This window comes from Phaethon aethereus, assembly GCF_964289735.1.
Source record: "Phaethon aethereus genome assembly, chromosome: W".
Lineage (NCBI taxonomy): Eukaryota > Metazoa > Chordata > Aves > Phaethontiformes > Phaethontidae > Phaethon > Phaethon aethereus.
Window position 1 is genome coordinate 23,118,006 of NC_138581.1, and position 19,579 is coordinate 23,137,584.

General features: G+C 37.0%; 1 protein-coding gene across 4 annotated transcripts in view; it reads left to right on the plus strand.

The window, feature by feature from the left end:
- Positions 1-593: 593 nt before the first annotated feature.
- The window catches only part of LOC309415072 (excitatory amino acid transporter 1-like), a gene marked incomplete at its 5' end in the record, with an annotated part of 57,710 nt that continues 38,724 nt past the window's right edge, over positions 594-19,579 (plus strand). For 3 of the 4 annotated variants that reach the window (XM_082012474.1, XM_082012475.1, XM_082012477.1), the window contains 2 exons: positions 594-774; positions 15,537-15,674. In XM_082012474.1, the coding sequence (XP_081868600.1) occupies positions 594-774; positions 15,537-15,674 (319 nt within the window). The remainder of the gene's footprint in view (positions 775-15,536; positions 15,675-19,579) is intronic. The other variant, XM_082012476.1, reaches the window with a different exon arrangement.

Here is a 19,579-nt window from a genome sequence, read left to right on the forward strand (position 1 = left end):
CAACCATTTAAAAATATCTGAAATGCAGAACGTTTTAAACTTTCCAGTTCAAGCAAAATATTTCTCTCCGATGGTTAATGCGAAGGTGAGAGAGATTTTTTTCAGATAACATGGGCCTGCTAAACAGATGAAAAGCAAGCCTGACATAGTTTTAAATATTATAGCACCTTATGCTTCTATGAATTGTACCAATATTACATTAGTATATCTCTAGTAACTGCAAAAAAATCACTCCTGGGTTTTACAGCATGACAACAAATTCAGATTAATTTCTGAATTTGACACAGGACATGTATCTGATCAGTCCATATAATCCTTCTTTAAAAGAATTTTTCTAATGGCCATTGAGGCTATTTATCAAAAACTGCAATCAACAACTTAGATATTACAAATAATATAAATTTTACTGAAACATGAAGAATATTTGCTTCCATGTAAACATATGGCTAATCATTCCTCTAAAATCTTATTGCAATATTTGATATTTCTTGTCATACAGGTTTCTCCAGTACCTCCTATGGAAAAGGGTCTTCCACTTTTCTGAAGGGATATTGACAGAAGTTAATAGTAAGAGAAAACTTTCTGCAAGATAGATGACTAAAGGTAACAGAGAAGATCCAAAAACCGGAAGTAGGATGGAACGCTTTCAACAAGGAGTCCGGAAACGTACACTTTTGGCCAAAAAAAAAGTGCAGAGCATAACAAAGGATGATGTTAAAAGTTATTTATTGAGGAATGCCTTTGTGCTCTTCACAGTTGTCGCTGTGATTCTTGGTGAGTAATTTGTTCAATAGGAATATTCTGTTCTCCAATGCATTTGCCAATGATGATTTGCCAGGGTGATTTGCATTGCAAATGGAATTCAAAATTTTTCTGCACTGATAAGAATGTTCTGGCTCGGAGAGTTTTGGCTTTGACAGCTGCATGTTGAAGTTTTAGGAAGATCCATTTTAATTATGTTAGTATTCCTAAGGAGAATTTTGGCAAAAGAAATCAGCTGTTTTATGGATTCTTCTCTTAAAGAATCAGGTACAATAACTGAATTGAATGTTCTCAATTAAATCTTTTTCTACCAAAACCAGCTGCCGCAAAATGCTCAGGATGTAACTTTTTTTACCTGATCTACCCAAAATGATCACCTTGCAATGACAAACAGAGGTCCTCAATGAATGAAATTAAAATTAAAGGGTGACATTTCTAAGCAAAGATATATATTAGAGCCTCAGTCTTTTCAATTTTCCCTTGATAAATGCAAAACAATTAAACCTAGGTACAAGCTTATGTTTTCTCAGTTGCTCACAATCTTACACATGCATCTTTCAGATACAATTGGGGCAACAATGGAAATGCTACTTGTTCAAAGGACTGCAAGATAGCACCTGATTAAATGCCTTTTTAGAGTGTATGGAAAGGAATCCAGAACATCCAACAGCATTTAGATTTGTAATGCACCAAAATATTACTTTAAAATATAGCTACACATTTTGAATGTACATTAGAAAGAGAATCTTCTGAGAAAAACATACAATTTTTAAAACAAAATTTCCTTTATATAATTATGTGATCACAGTATGAGCAAGAACATGATGGTTTTACTGTACTATTTTCATTTTAATTTTCTAATAAAAATATAAAACTGTGAATCTGCTAATCAAAACCCAAGTGTTAACACTTAATGATAAGAATATATATCCTACACCTACATAGGCTCTAATGTCCTTGATGATGCTGTTCTGCATAAATATGCTTACTATGTTTCTACAACTTTTTTAGGAATTAAAATTTTAGGGCTTTACCATTATTGTTGCTTGATATCACATCTGCAGGGTTATTTTAAATTAATTTTAGTTTTGATGGTCTTTTTCTGGGAGACAATTATATTAATTTTCATATGGGTAAAATAAAGTACTTTGTTGCTATAACAGAAATGTCATTCATATTCATCAACAGTATTCGATCATAAGTGCTTTTAATTACTAAATAAGAATTTATTCAATGCAAAAAAACACATTAATAACAGGGGTAAAAAAATTAGGCATTTTATCTACAATGGTCAGGAAAGGCAGAACAAACTAAGCAGGTTTTGAAACACTGTCCAACCTCAAAGGAATACAATTCTTAGATTGTCACCTGTCTATACTGCACAAGACCAAAGCACTCTTGCAATTTTTTTGCTGTTATCTAGCTCATGTGACTCCCATAAATCTGGCAATGTGAGAACAGAAATGTAGGCTGGACAACTGTTTTTACTGTTACTGCATGTTCCAATTAGCTTTAGATGACTAGCAACAAATGTCTGACCACAGCTCCACTACCACCTACAGCAATGGCAGAGTGCCAGTAAAGCTGGAACACAAGTTGGAGAACTGATGAAAATGTACAGCCTAGGATGAGCTGGCTGCTCAAATTCTGCTCATGAACCTATAGACATATCTGGAAAAAAGTCTTTTCATTACTATGATGGAATATTCAAAATTTTCTCACATTTATTATTTGTGGTGCAATTGTACAGTATATATATGATTAGAACAATAAGTTCACACTTGGTAGCTCATAAAAAGGTAAAACTTAGGTTTTTTGACTTTTTTTTCTGTTGTGGAAATAGGGAGGAAGTAGGGAAGAGTTGGCTACAGAGTTTGGAAAGCACTCAGTGGTTGAACTGCATCTGTCTAGTTTGTCAAGGACTAAATTGTTATCATCTCTCAGTTGTTTGGTGATCTGTGGAAAATCAGATGGTGGGCTTGATCCCTTTCCTAGCAGATAGTAATCAACATTGCGAAATTAACCCATCAATTAGCACTACTGGTTGTCTCATCAGAGATGCTTGGATGTGAATGTAGGTGGAAATCAAACTATACTCAGGTCAGGGTTGAATCATTTACAAGAAATGATGCTTAATGCTCTCTGTAATCTAAACAGACAGATGACATCAGTTTTTAGGGCTGTTGGTCCAGCAATTTTCATAAAGACTAAACTCAGGAAAAGCAAAATTTTAGCTTTAAAGAGCACAATATTTCTTCAGAAACATTTATTTCAAGGCTCTTTTGTCAAGGGACTGACATGAAAAAGCCTATTTAATAATTTCCAACTTCTTTGCTGAGCAGGATTGATGCTGGTAGAGATTAAGTGGATAGGATCATATGTCTTAGCCTAGTTTCAGGACTGTAGTTTATAACAGGCACTTGAGTTTGTCAGATGAGTTTGTGTCTGTGGAAACATGCACTTTGTTATGCAGTGGGTAGCTGCAAGATGCATTTGTTTGTTTTGCATACTGATATTTTGCAGGCAGAGCAGAGATTTTCTGGCATTCACATGATAAGGAGAAATATAGGTGTTTACCCTAACTTCTGCTGTTACTCCCATTCTCAGCTGAATTCTAAACTGAATTCACTAGCTGCTGCAATACAAAAGCAATTAATCTTTAAAAACCTGATTATAAAGATGCCAGAAGTTATAAGTCATGTTGAGAATTGCTTATGCACTATTCTCTATTTCCCAAAAATCTCAAGAAAGGTCCTTATGACTTCACATTTTGCATAGTTAGGGATTGTCTACACATCATCCTTATCATCATTGTTGCTATTTTTAGTGAAATTTAAACTGCTTTCAATCCCTTTGAAAAACTTTGAGAAAAGCATGGTCAGTAAGTGATGAAGTGTTTCAAATTCTGCTGGCACGCCTAGAAATATTAAATTAGTTTTTTGCAGTGGATCTTGGCAAGAGCCAATAGATGAGAACAATTATGTGAGGCGAATTTGGGAAGCTGACCATTGGTGAATTCAGTGTCACGATGACCAAGAGCAATTTAAGGTAAGCTAGGGGTCCTGGTGGCTCATGGAAAATCTGCAGGAAGTCTTACAAACTTTGAAGTGCTAGCCAAATTACTGGCAAAATCTCAGGAGCTGCCCTCTCTCCCATGCTACTTAGCTTCATCATCCTGTCCTCAAAATGCCTTCCTTTCAGATACCCTTCCTTCAGCAAACTGTCTTCATTCTCTGCTACCTACCTCCCATTTTCCAAAAATGCCACAGGAGTCCAGACTACTCTGGCAGGACTCCTAAATGCCAATCACCTGTGGATTCTGAACTTGTACTGAAGGAAAGATCGAGACACACAGAGTTGCTGAGCAGAGCTCCTGAGAAGCTGTTCACAGAGAAATATTGTTTCAATTAATGGGCTCGGTGAAATAGAGAGGTTGTGGAATAAGTACTATAAAAAGCAATTTCTGCATAGTTAAGAAGCCATCATAGCTCCAAATTGTTAGCTAAAATCCTCTTTACACTGCCGAAGTTATATGCCACAGTTGTCTACTGGGACATTCAAGGAGGACAGAGATGGATCCAGTTCTGGTTTCTGATTACCTGTCCACTGAAGGGAGTGCAGGACTGGCTATGTCATCGAACCCAGTCCTCTGTAATTGCAGGCAATCTCACAATAGATGTAAAATGTAGGTAGGCCCATACAACTTCTGTTCTACAACAGCAGCATGCACCATATATAGGATCCCAAAACTTTCCAACATCCTTATAAAAAAAACCACAACCCTAAAAACTAGTTACAAGTACAGGAAGAAGACAGGAGAGATGAAGGCATTACCAGTGTTCCTATGTCCTTGAAAAAGCAGAGTTAAATAAAGCTTGCAGATGCTCCTTCATAATATAGAAGGAAAACAAAAAACCGAAAACAAAACCCTTCACAACCCAAAATATCTTAACAGTGAAAAGCTGTGCAGAGTAGCAGATTCTCCTATCTCAACACACTGCTGGTCTCAACAATAACTTAAAAAATTACTCCAAAGAGGTACAAGTCTGTGATACACAGGTAGACAGAATCCTGGATAATGCCCACAAAACAGACAGTCGCTTATCTATTGAAGCAACATCTTTTCTGCTACTGGCAGATCCTCTGTATCCACTGAAGACCGAGGCTGACATACCCAGAGAAGGATATTTGTCCCCATTACACACTGACAATGAACACGGTGACAGTGCCTGAGGCAGCCTTGGTAAAATTTGCAAAGATTCATCACTATAGCAGAAACAGCTGTGGGAGGTGAGTCCTAGGTGAGAAAATATGGTAAAACATAAAGAGAGAAATGTGATACCAAACAAAAGGTTAAGATATATACAAGAAAGTCAAGGCAGTTTAGGGACAGCTAGGGAGAAATTAATACTATTTATGCTGAACTCAGAGGCTGCCTCTGTCCTCTGCTCTCCTAAAGAACCTGCACAACTGCTCTTTCTCACCAAGTGACAAAACCTTCCTAAATAATATCTTAAAAACATTGTTAAGCAAAACCTTAAGGTAAGGTCCAGAGTAACAGTTAAAAATTCAAAGGAGATGATCCTTTTCCAAAGGGAGAAAAATTATAGAAATACAAAGAACTTTAATTCTACTATTAAGTAGCCAGCAATAAAAGTCAGACTGTGAAATAGAAACAGTATGGTAGTTTAGCAGTTCCAAAATTAAATTATGTTAATTTATTATCACAGTCTTCATTTCTTATCGTACACTCTGGTGTTCCTGAAATGAAACAGCAGTGGTTGTTGAACTGCTGTATGTGGCATAGAGTAACAACAATACAGTTGGCTACTTTGTGAATCACAATTGTGCATTCTGGAAACAGTAGCTGTGCATATATACACAGTGAATGTATTAAAAAAATGTGCTGAATACAACCTTACTACCTTCTTATTTGCTCTACATTGTCAAATCAGTGGACTTGCAAAGTGGTGCTGAAAAGTAACATTTCTGAGTGGTCATAAAACAATTCAGAGAAACATACATTCACTACACTCTTCATACAGCTTGTGAAAATGTAGGCACTGGTGAGCTACTCAAAATTCTCTCTAGAAATTCAATTTAAATTAATTTATGTAATACCTCTTCTTACAAAGCAGATTTCAAGGTTATCCTGGGTGGAATGCAGCACAGTAATAGCATGACATATTTAGTATTTTACATGGTTCCTAAGAGATTTTACAAGAAATTTCCCTGAATGCTAGTAGAATATGACAATCATGCAATTAAAAGATGTTACAAAAGAAACAACGGTCATCTTAAAGCCTATCAAGAAACAATTTGTGTTTGTATGAGCATCAAAGGGGACTAAAAAGACATTTCAGTAGCAAATGAACTAGTATTAGGGCTTACCAGTCCTTTCCACTTTTCAGTAGGTGTGCACTGTAGTCACTATGGTAACTGCAAAGCAGTACAAAATCATAAGCAAGGTGCCAATGACTTGTATGCTGAGTAAATGTTTAAGATTGTTAGATTCTTACTAGCACCTTAGCTATTGTAAAGCTAGAATGAGTTGTCATCTGCACTGGAATGTCTTTAAGTTGGCCAAAATGAAGGTGTAGCTGAAGACAGCATGTTCAGTTGTTTATGAATTCCTGAAGCTTTCTTTCATCTGGCTTAAATTTCTCACATAATTTTTGAAAAAAAACAGGCATCTAAAATTTTCCAGAGATTTTATGATATAAAAAAAAAAAGTTTTATAAAATATTTATCTCTTTAGGTGAATCAAGATAAAGTGCATTTGAAAAACTATAGAAAGAAATCCAATATTCAAGAGAGGTAAATAAAGAAATTAGACCTTCTGGATTTTAATAAGGCTGCTAAAAATGTAAGATATAAATGCAGGCATTCTGATACTTTGTACTGTAGCATTGACTTTCAAATCAGGATAAATAGCAGCTGAGAGATATTAATTGACTTTTTTATTTTTTCATGGTTAAAAAAATCACATGTTCTGGAACTAGCAACTGTGTAAAATAATCCATGCAGTCACATTAGTTGTGTATATCCTCTGTCCATACTCACAATTCTTTTCATTTACTGTGCATTCCATTCAGATTTTGTATTTCATTCAGTTTCAGATTAGAAATCAGCATCTTTGGGATTTAGCATATTTTGTCATATATTTGTTTCTCAGCATAATACAGCCCAGCTCAACCTGGAGATTTGGAGCAATAAGGCAATGCAAGTAATAAATAGTAAGGAGCTAAGAGATTTTTTCCTCATAAACTAATTTCTTTAAATGTTTTCTTCAGAGAATATGCTATTATGCCTACAATGTATATTAGAAAACAACTATGCTCCTGACCAAGGAGTTTTAAATTAGATCATTGACACAACAAGAAATAGAGGGTGTGGAAGAGGGAAGACACTATGGAAAATAGGGAAAGAACAAATGGAAATTATTACAGAGAATTTTTAGCAAGAGCTTGATTATTCCATTTATTATGTCAAGCCAACAGACTTGAAACTGTACTGACACTGTACTTTTAAACAACAGGATGAAACCACAGAGTGTATAACTTTTTAAAAGCCATACAAAAGAAGTTTATTTTGATGATAGATTTTATAAGGCATTTTTTAACAAAAGAGGAAAATAATAGGTCCGGTGAACTGTACAGCAGTGAAGAGGAAAACAGTTAAAAACAGGAAAAGAGGCAAAGAAAACCAGAAGGATAACAGGAGAATCAGGATAAGAAAGTGTTACTGTTACCATATTCTGTAGTTGTCCTTTCTCTTAGCAGTAGTTATATTAACCTTTTGAATCTTGTTCAATTCTGTAAATTGAAGAGATGCATTTTCTTGCTTGAAATTTGACATGTCTATGTACTTTCTATTGGCATGGATAGAAGATCATAAATGGAAATCAGCCTGACAGTTAAAAAGTGTGTGCTTGGTTTTCACCATTTACTGTAACTCAGCATAACTGAAAATTCATTTATTCAAAAAAAGTCTATAAAAGATGAGGCTTAAGTGTTAAGCATTATTTACACAGAAACATAAGCTGCTCCCTCAAAATGGCTCTAGTAAATGCTCCATTTTTACCATCCACTAGGACAAAATGAAAAAAAGACTAAAATCGCCTTTGTATTAATATAGCAGGGAATTCCTGGGAGTACTAACCAAAGGCACTTGACCTTTGGTTAGACCCCACCTGGACTACTGCGTCCAGCTCTGGAGCCCTCAGCACAGGAAGGACATGGACCTGTTGCAGCAGGTCCAGAGGAGGGCCACAAAATTGATCAGAGGAGTGGAACACCTCTCCTATGAGGACAGGCTGAGAGAGTTGGGGTTGTTCAGTCTGGAGAAGAGAAGGCTCTGGGGAGACCTTATTGCAGCCTTCCAGCATCTAAAGGGGGCTTATAAGAAAAAAGGGGACAGACTTTTTAGCAGGGCCTGTTGCGATAGGACAAGGGGTAATGGTTTTAAACTACAAGAGGATCGATTTAGACTAGATATAAGGAAGAAATTTTTCACAATGAGGGTGGTGAAACAGTGGAACAGGTTGCCCGGAGAGATGGTAGATGCCCTATCCCTGGAAACCTTCAAGGTCGGGTTGGAGGAGGCTCTGAGCAACCTGATCTAGTTGAAGATGTCCCTGCTCATTGCAGGGGGGTTGGACTAGGTGACCCTTAAAGGTCCCTTCCAACCCAAAGATTCTATGATTCTATGATAAGAATACTGCACACATTTTGATGTCTTTTAAAATAATTTTTACTTGATATACATTAAGCAAACATGGATGTACAGTCTAGTCCTTCAAAGCCTAAAACATAAGCAAAGGAAGCTGCATATGGAATCCAAGTATCAGAGCTGGGTGTCTTTTTAGTGTATGTGCAAGAGCTAGGAGACTCAAAAGGGTAACCCCACAAGTCCACAAACTAAGCATGTAACTGCCTAAAACTTTTCAGGAGAAAAAATTAAACAGGATTAAATTCCTACTCCCACTCCTTTCTGAGTCAGGACCATGCCAGATACTTTCATCCAGAAGCACAAGAGCCCTCACCTTGGGAATGGTGTCAGCAGTGCTTGAGGAATTGGCTCACTCTTTTCCTTTCAAAAGCACATTACAGGAGGATGCAATTCCACCATTACTTTCAAAGTTGTATCCTCAGGCAGAAGGAAAAGCAAGACTTCTAAAGGCAAATACATATACCAAGAGAGCAAAAGATGGCATGATGTTTTACCTAATGGCTAAAACACTTATCTATAACAGGGAGCCCCAGGTTGTGAAGTAAGAACAGAAACACGGGGCATCCAAAATCCAGGTGATTCTCTGCATGGGTGTGTAAAACGTGCTCAGTTTCTAGACCTCCAGGACTTAGCATGGAATTAGGCAAATAGTTGTTTAGGTCATGGCAATTCTGAGAAAAACACAAGCAGAACGGTAAGTGAGGGGTCTTCCAAAACAAATAGAGAAGTGCCCATTAACTTTATAGATTTTCCACAAATAAGCTTTGCTATCTAGAGGTACTTTGAAGGTCACAATTTGGACTCAGGTACTTACTATGCAATTAATTATTGTTTCAGGTGCCAGTTTTCTTCTGCCATTTTTGTGACCTTTAAGATAGGGAAATTCTGCCCTTCTGAATAACGCCTACCAGTGAGAAGAGAGTTATCATAACCTATATAAGAGGCTACATCTAAATTAATCCTCTATGCTACAATATTTTCAGAATCACAGACCACCCACTGTATCCTTCAAATGACTTAACTGACAAGAAGTTATGCAATGAAAAGGCTTACATCAGACCTCTTTTTAATCAACTGAAATAAAACACTTTTTGAACTTCATGTGTTGAAAAAGACTATTGACCAGTAAACTAAAACAGACGGAAGGTTCCATGTATTTAGTCATATTGAGGTTTTTAGGGATGAAGTGGCTCAATTAACAAAATTAAACAGCTAGGGACTGAAAGCATCCTAGCTATCTTTTCAAAAAGATGGTAACATGGTTCCATGAATTTTAGTCATGAACCTAAATTCCTTATCAAAAGAATACTCTGAATGATAAATCAAACATAAACAAAGGATTCCAGTAATACTTACAACTATGGCAACAGTCTTGTATTCTACAACATGAAATCCTTCCTCTCAGTCTGTCCAGGTTGCTTGTATGTGTCAGCACAGAGGGATCTGGACAGGCTGGATCAATGGGCTGGGGCCAACTGTATGAGGTTCAACAAAGCTAAGTGCTAGGTCCTGGACTTTGGTCACAACAACCCCATGCAACACTATAGGCTTGGGGAAGAGTGGCTGGAAAGCTGCCTGACAGAAAAGGACCTAGGGGTGCTGGTCGACAGCCGGCTGAACATGAGCCAGCAGTGTGCCCAGGTAGCCAAGAAGGCCAACAGCATCCTGGCCTGTATCAGAAATAGTGTGGCCAGCAGGAGTAGGAAAGTGATTGTGCCCCTGTACTCGGCACTGGTGAGGCTGCACCTCGAATACTGTGTTCAGTTTTGGGCCCCTCACTGCAAGAAGGATGCTGACGTGCTGGAGCGTGTCCAGAGAAGGGCAACGAAGCTGGTGAGGGGTCTGGACCACCAGTCTTGTGAGGAGCAGCTGAGGGAACTGGGGTTGTTCAGTCTGGAGAAGAGGAGGCTGAGGGGAGACCTTATCGCTCTCTACAACTACCTGAAAGGAAGTTGTGGTGAGGTGGGTGTTGGTCTGTTCTCCCAAGTAACAAGCAATAGGATGAGAGAAAATGGCCTCAAGTTGCACCAGGGGAGGTTTAGATTGGATATTTGGAAAAATTTCTTTACCAAGAGGGTGGTCAAGCATTGGAACAGGCTGCCCGGGGAGGTGGTTGAGTCACCATCCCTGGAGGTATTTAAAAGACGTGTAGACGTGGTGCCTAGGGACATGGTTTAGTGGTGCATTTGGTAGCATTCGTTTAGACTCAATGATCTTAAGGGTCTTTTCCAACCTGAATGATTTTATGATTCTATAAGAAATTTTTTACAATGAGTGTGGTTGCCAGAGAGGTGGTAGATGCCCATCCCTGGAAACATTCAGGGTCAGGTTGGACGGGGCTCTGAGCAACCTGATTTAGTTGAAGATGTCCCTGCTCATTTGCAGGGGGGTTGGACTAGATGACCTTTAAAGGTCGCTTCTAACCCAAACCTTTCTATGATTCAATGGTTCTATTAATTTTTGTCTTGCTGCTTCAGACCTTGATTTTAATACTCAGTTCATCACACTTTGATGTTAATCCATTTAAGAAATTTGATATAGAAGGTTATATGTTTCTTAGCAATTACAGATGTACCCAGAGTTTCTAAAGACTGATATGAATACTTTATTGTTTCCTTTCTGGTACTGTAGCATCTTGAAGTAAAAACCCTAGGCCTATTCATCAATGTCTTCCTGTTTTAAGAATAAGCAATCCCAAATCATGTCTGCCATTTTTGTGTCGTGGTTTAACCCCAGCCAGCAAGTAAGCGCCATGCAGCCGCTCTCTCACTCCCCCACAGTGGGATGGGGGAGAGAATTGGAAGAGTAAAAGTGAGAAAACTCACAGGTTGAGATAAAGACAGTTGAATAGGTAAAGCAAAAGCCGTGCACGCAAGCAAAGCAAAACAAGGAATTCATTCACCACTTCTCATCAGCAGGCAGGTGTTCAGCCATCTCCAGGAAAGCAGGGCTCCATCATGTGTAACGGTTACTTGGGAAGACAGATGCCAAAACTCTGAACGTTCCCCCCTTCCTTCTTCTCCCAGCTTTATATACTGAGCATGACGTTGTATGGTATGGAATATCCCTTTGGCCATTTTGTGTCAGCTGTCCTGGCTGTGTCCCCTCCCAGCTTCCCATGTAACCCCAGCCTTCTCGCTGGCAGGCCAGCATGAAAAGCAGTCCTTGACTGCTTAGCAACAACTGAAAACATCAGCATGTTATCAATATTTTTTCATCCCAAATCCAAAACATAGCCTCACACTACCTTCTATGAAGAAAATTACAGAATCACACAATCACAGAATCACTAGGTTGGAAAGGACCTTCAAGATCATCAAGTCCAACCATTAATCCAGCACCACCATGTTCCCTAAACCATGTCCTGAAGTGCCACATCCACACGTTTTTTGAACACTTCCAGAGATGGCGACTCCACCACCTCCCTGGGCAGCCTGTTCCAATGCCTGACCACTCTATCCCAGCTGATATCAGGACATTTCCATCCCATTCCTTTCACTGTCAGAATTATTATTGCCTTCTGCTCCTTTCAAGTTTTAAATCCTCTCTTCACTGTATTCATATAAATTGAGTTTGATTTTGAACATCTACACTGGTATAAAAATGCACTAAAATAATTTAGTTCAAGGATTGTTCTGATTGTCATCAAGATTATCTGCAAAATCATATTTTCCATAAATTTGTCCATATCACTGACAAGTACACTTCAAAAATCTTTTTGTAAGTCTAGCCTGATGTACTTCTTCTTTATGAACTGTATGATTTATTCAGCAATATGGTTCTGTTATATGACTATACACATGTACAGAATTAATCTCCTTAACCTAAGCAAGCACTACTGAATTTTGTCCAGAAAAAGCTTAACAGATTCTGTCTACTCTTTCCTGCCATGCAGAAATGGTACACCATTTATCATTTGAGAAGTCAGGTGCTGATAATGTAGATTACTTGGTCTTTTCTGTTACAAAGGATAGACAGGACCTGCACAACAGTTTGTGGGAGCACGTTTCACACAAGGCTTTGTTTCATTACAATTTTCAGAGTTAATCAGAAATGTGAAACTTTTACTGGGAAAGGCCAGCTCCAGCATTTTATCTTCTCAGTCTTGATTGTGAACTCTTACCACACAGAGAGATGTGGATGGTTGTTGAAATACTGCACACCTTCCAGAGATTTAGTACCTCATACCAGGTCTTACTTCCTGATTTTAGTTTGATACCTTGTCATTGTGTCTATCTTTAAATCATCATTGTATGCTGTTATCCCTCTATTTAAAACCTGTGAATGTTGGCTCTGAGAAGTGAATTTAAAGAAATCAAAGCTATCTTGCCAAGTTTGACTTTTCTGCTTCAAGTTCATCATTTTTGTTAATAAAACTTTGACAGGCAGGATGTAATATCCAGTATCCAAGTATTTAAACTCATAATGGAAAATAAAGTCTCATCTCCATATATTCTAAAAAGAAGAGAGACTGGTAAAAAAATCAGGCTGTTCTGCTTTCATTATCAGAGACTACAAAGAGGAAATAATTTGCTAAATTCCTTGCACTGCTAAGATCACTATGTGAACACAATTAATTTTCAGAAAGATTTGTGAAGCAACTACTACTATACCTATTTTACAAATAGGGAAACTAAGTCAGAGAAAGGTTCTTATGGCTTAGGCATGACTGCATATAAATTAATAGCAGTGCTGAAGAATTAGTAACTATTGAGTGTCGACCTAGTTCACCAGAATACACTACCAGGGCACATTTTTTCTACATCGCAGAAATCCTTTTTGTAAACTGCAGTGCTGGGCAACCCTGTAATTATGCGCAGAGCACATTAGGACAAAAAAAAAGGAATAATTTTTGGCTCAATAGGTTTACATGGAGCTTCAGAAACTTACTCTCACTACCAATAATATTCATTCAAACAGCCATCAGATTGGGCCCTGATTCTTTCTTAGGCCACTTTGTACTGCTTGCACAATAGTGGACCAGATAATCAAGCCCTTATAGCATAGCATAAGGACTAGTTCTTATAGCAGCCTCAGAAGCCCTTACTAACATCAGTGAGGCTTTCTACTAGTGCAGAGATTAATCCATGTGGAACTAATTGCCGGACTGTGGCCTAAGAAACCGGTCTAGCTCTCTTTGCTTGTTATCCAGTTGTCAAAATGTAGTGCTCATTAAGTGCAGAAACAAAGGGTCCAGATGGATTCTTTCTATCTGAGAAATGTGTTTCCCATATAAAAAGAAAATAATCAGTAACACTGCAGTGGAATTTAAAACCTTATTGGAAAGAAGGGAACTCTAAGGCAGGTCTTTTAATCAAGAATAATTCAGAGGCCCTTCCTCTATGCTGTTTATGATCTACTTTTACCTTAAAAAATCATTTATGCAAAATGCACTTTGACTACCTGAGTCCATAGAACATGAATGAGACTAAAAAAAATGCCTTCTAGTCCCACCACTCTCTTCCATAGCATGAAATCCATGCTTTGTTCCAATTGGGCTCTAATCACTTTTCTCCTATCCTGTAATATTGAGATTTTCTGTCCTACACAAGACACTTCTGGACTCCTCTAACTTAATCAACCTGCTGAAGTCCCTAACAGCATGATCAGACAGACAGGGGTCACTAAGATCAGAGTTATAGATGTTTCCTTACATCAGCAGATAGCAATAAGCTAGTGTAGGAGGCATAACAACATATTTTAGCTAGTAAAATTTGGCATGAAGATATTATCTGCTGTATGGATGTACCAATCTAAAATCTGATTTAAAAAAAGAAAAAACACAAAGTGATTAAGAATTGGAACTAGCCATTTTCACAAGTGTTCAATATTATGGCATTTTCAGGACATACCCAAGTTCTAACAAGCTCTAGAAGTGAGCTTGAGTGCGCTGCTGCCTAACATCAATGAGGATGCAGTTTTAGGAAACCTAAGTCTGCCTATCTGCCAAAAAGGGCGATCCTACTTTTTTCCAAGGCACATTTCTACCTATTCCCTTGTGAAGGTACCAAAACTTGTGCAGTCATGTAAACAAATTACCTCAAGGAATTGACCTGGATGAAAAATAACCCAGTAAAATAAATTATTTTTGCAGTAGGATCAATTTTCTGATCCAACATTCTATACAGACAGAAATAGCACAAACGCCAGTACTAGGTAGTGGGCAAGAACATGGAGTCGAGTGGGAAAGAGGAATAGTTGAGTTTCACCATCTGTATGGTTAAGGAGTATTCCAGATACAGCCATGTGTTGCCTGGCTGGATATAGACAACCTACATCAGATAGGCACCAAACCATTTAACACTCAGTAAATTGTAACTAGTTGTGTCAAGTAACCAAATGATTAACCAAATAAGCAAATAAAGCAGTTGGTTTCAGGTACAGGACAAAATCTGAAAAGTTCTAGCTGAGAAGTTTGGGTTGCCACACATATCAGCCCATCTATGGCTTCCATTTGTAAATTTATCTCAAGCACCATTTATCTGTTCCCAGCAAGATAAATGGATTCAGGCACTCCCTTACCCCACTTCCTTAGGCATTGAAACCCACAGCTTAATCATCCAGTAAGACCTTCTAACCCCTATTAGCTGCTGCTTTGCAAGTGCCTGTGTTTCTGTAGGTAGATGTGTAAAGCTACTTACCTCCTGATGCTGTTTTGCAGACTTCTGAAGGTTGGTGGCTAATATGTGTATGCATTCCATATATGATTACACTCAAAATCCCAGAAGTCAAAGCACTCAACTGCAGTAACAGGGATTGTTTCCTTTTAATTAATGCTCAAGATGTACCTTTTACATTAATCCAGATTTTAAAAAATAGCAACAGAAATAACCTTCCGAATCTGTTAGAGTAAAAAGTAATTTACTGGCTTCAGTAGGACTACTCATATAGGTAGCTGATATTTGAGTGCAATCTGGGGCATAGTAAAAATTGCATGGCATGTTACAATCAGATACATCAAGTAAGTACTATAAAGATATTCATGTTCAGATGTTACTACTACTTTAGAAGAGTAAGTTGTGATATCTTTTCCCTCTTTTCAGGTATAATCCTTGGATTTTCTCTCCGATCATATAAGATGAGCTATCGGGAAGTCAAGTACTTTTCATTTCCAGGAGACCTACTCATGAGAATGCTGCAAATGCTGGTCCTGCCACTAATTGTATCCAGTTTAGTCACAGGTAAAAAAAGAAACAGTTTCTTTGTTCTGAAGTTTTCTTTTAAATAATTTGATAAAGATGCACACACCAAAACATAAAAAACGAACATTTCATGTGCTAAAACAGAAGTGTTATAACCTGTAGAAAGAGATACCACTGCTATTGCTGTTTTAGAAACAATATAACAAAAGGTTTGAATTAATATACACGGAAAGTAAAAGATGCTTTTCCCAATTTCTGTATTAAAACAATACCCTTCTTTTTGATGTTTTGGGGGTTTTTTTAATTTTTTTGAGCACTTTATCCTTTTTAATTCCCCTTTTCTTATAACAATCATTTACATTATTTAGAGGTTTTTGGCAAATAGAAATGTTATCTATCTATGAGATTTGTCTTATTATCATACAAGTGCCTCACAATGTTAAGTGGATTATTCTTAGACTTTCCCTTTGAAGTAGAGACATTTATTTTCAAGGTGAATAACAAAATTTTAAATCACCTTAGTCAGGCAGGGAACAATCTCAGAAAGCTCAATGCAAATGACAGATTTAATTCTTTTTAAAAAATCCTTAAATACAACAGGACTTTTTTCATGGGGTTACAAGAAATTTCCCAGTTTATTGCTAAAAACTCTGGAAAAAATGTTTTCTACACTGAACAATATCTCATTTAGCACACAAATGGTTTTAAAAAAAAGATGCTCTTACATATTTGCTACAGAGCTCATACTCAAGTAAATATACAGGTATTATTCAATATCTGAATAACAAACTATAACCTTTACAGGTATACTACTGTGCAATTTTATAGACACTACTGTTTGGGGGGGGGGGTTACACATTATAGGATAATTCACTGGATAAAAGTCTTATGCTTCTCAAGTCAGTCTTAAGACCACTCTTGGCATCCATGACACAAATCTCTTATTTCCTGTATTTTGTTTGGCAAAGCAGTACCCATAAGATTCCTCCAGGGTCTTGCATGCTGGTAATATTACTCCTTCCAACTGTAAATGATATGAATAAATATTTTTGCTGTTTGCAGGCATGACAGTATCTCCCAGATATGATGTTCTGGGTTTCCATTTGTATTTATGTAAGTGTGCTCAATATAACTGGTTATGACAATATCAGAACGTATGGTCTCTGAGGTGTTAGAAATAGGCTAGGCATGATTACATTCCTTCACAATTTTTTTTAATATCAAAGAAATTAGAACAATAAAAATGAAGTAATAACTATAGAAGCTATGAGCTGTTATGTAAGTGACAGGTAAATTGAGAAAGTGAAGAGTTTTGCTATACAGGTAAACAGTTCTGATGGTTATTCACAGACCCTTGGGAAAATAAACTATAAAAGGTGAAGTCAACCCAGTCACATTTCTCTGTAGCCTGTTTTGGTACTTTCATGAAAGACAATGCAGAATCACATTCAGAAGTTTTTGCTCTTATTTGCCTTATGACTTACAATTATTGCATGTGGCTCAAGCAGGTATGCAGTTTTCTCCATGAGATTCTATCTTCTGATGTGTATGTTACCAGGGATGTACTAACATCTGCTTGGGAGAAAATAGAGGTTATTTGCATACCTTTCATCTCTTACTGTTTATAGGAAAATATGATTATATGAATATCTGTATTCTTAATCTTTTTGTGGTTTAGACACAAATCCAACTGCATACTCTATGCTGGTCTTTATTCTCTACAGTCTTTCAAATGGGAGAACTCCTAAGTCAGCAATCCCATTCAGTATCTCTTACAAAGTCAAAGGAAAAATTAAGGCACACTATATGGCAGACAGCATAAATAACCAAATAAATAGATGAAATTCCCATTTGGATTATTTTATGACCAAATCTAGCCTGAATTCTTATACAAACACAGGGCTGACAATTTTGCTCCATTTCTGTTTGGAACTTTCTGCAGTTATAGGAGTTCAAAATATTTTATACCTTCTTCATAGAATCATAGAATCATAGAATATCAGGTTGGAAGGGACCTCAAGGATCATCTGGTCCAACCTTTCTTGGCAAAAGACAAGAAACCATCATATTTCATTATAACTTGAAGCATTTGACATAAACAATTTGCTTGACATAATTATTTTAAAATATGCATTGTCCCTAAAAAGTATATAAAATAAATATATATGCATATGCTAACGATTCAGTTCTTCATGAAATAGGCAAAGACTGCAGGATTTGCACCAGCATTAAGAGCACTATGTATTGACATTTTTTGAGCTGTTACATCAAGATCATAATGAAATTTAAATTCCAGTCCTTAAAACTGACCCACAAGTTTTATCTGCATGTTTCAGTTAGGAAGACAGTCATTCACTGAATATAAGGGCATCAGAATGAGGTACCTTTTCTTAACTAAACAATATATTTCCTGAAATCAAATTCACAAAAATTATTCATGACCAATCTTTATAAAAATCTTAGTTGAAACATAACATTTGTGAAAAATATTAAAGCTAGAGAAATTTTCTAAGGGTTATTTGCAAATATTTTGCACAATTCTGCTTATAGCTCAGTTTAACAGACATGCTGCATCTCCTTTCCCAAAATTTCCCCCAGTAGTTCAGAAGCTTGGAATTTAGTTGTATAGGGACCACTACTTTTAAATGCAAGTAAACTAGGATGAAATTCTGTGCATTTCTTGCAAATATATTTGTCTGGTAAAGTATAGAAGAGCATAAAAAGCCCATTTTTGCTGCACATTCCACAAACAATAAGAAAACACCCTGCCCTGAAAAATTTACTAACATAAATCAAGCTGGGGAAAGAGAAAGGTAATGTAGAAACAGTGAAACAGCGAGGTCTGATGGCTTGCAAAAGATTATACAGCAGATCAGCAATAATAGAATCAAGCAAAGATCCCAGTCATGAATACCAGGACAATGCACTGTGCATTAGATGATAATGCTTGTCCAAACTGTTAATAGGAGTAACACTGATATGGTATAAATGAATCTTAATTACAGACCAGGATTTTGTGTGCAAGATTCTGTACAAACACAAAGAAAAAGACTGTGAATTTTCTTACACAAAAGAAGGATGTATAGTAAAACAATTTAGAAGGCTGAGTATGGAAGGATTACCTCAAAGAAGAAAAATATCTTATCATGCAGTTTGTAGTATGTCTTTGTTTATATTCACTCCCTTTTCTAATTCCAGTCATGACATGACTGTCTTTTATGGATTCTGGAAGATACAGAAACTTCCCTGCCTCTGATGCAGCCTTTCAATAACAGGCTACAACTCAACAACTGCAGGAGACACAAGTGACTTACTTTTGGGCAGACTCAGAGACACAAGGTTTTGTCCCCAGACTTTTTCAACATGTTCATAGTATTTACCACTACACAAACTATAGAAAGAGTTGACAAAGTACAGAGAGCTGGAGTTTTCATGTGTGGATGCCTCTTAACTAACCTCAGATGTACATATGATGCTCTTGATTTCAGCTATCAATGGACTGCAATAAATGGTGACAATGTTAAAAACAAGTAGTAAGGAACATGGTCTATCCCCTCACCAAGATAAGAAGGCACACAAAGTAACTCAAATAATAAAATAAAACACAAGTAGAAGTCACAATTAACAGCCAAGTTGCAGATGCAGTTGCTTGAAATTACCTATAATGAAAGAAGGATAATATTCAAAGAAACAGTTGAACTTGAAATAGCTTCTAAGCCACTCCCTTACTTAAGTTAGGAAAAACACAGCATGTGGATATGAACAGATTCAGCTAGTGAAAAGTCAAATTTTGCCCAAAGCAACTTATAGATGTAAAATGTGGAAAATTAATGCTGTGACATGTTGTATAACCTTAGGCAAATCATGTTAATTTCCTTTTATGACAAGGTCACCCATCTAGTTCACCAAGGGAAGCCAGTAGATGTGGTGGCTTTGGATTTTAG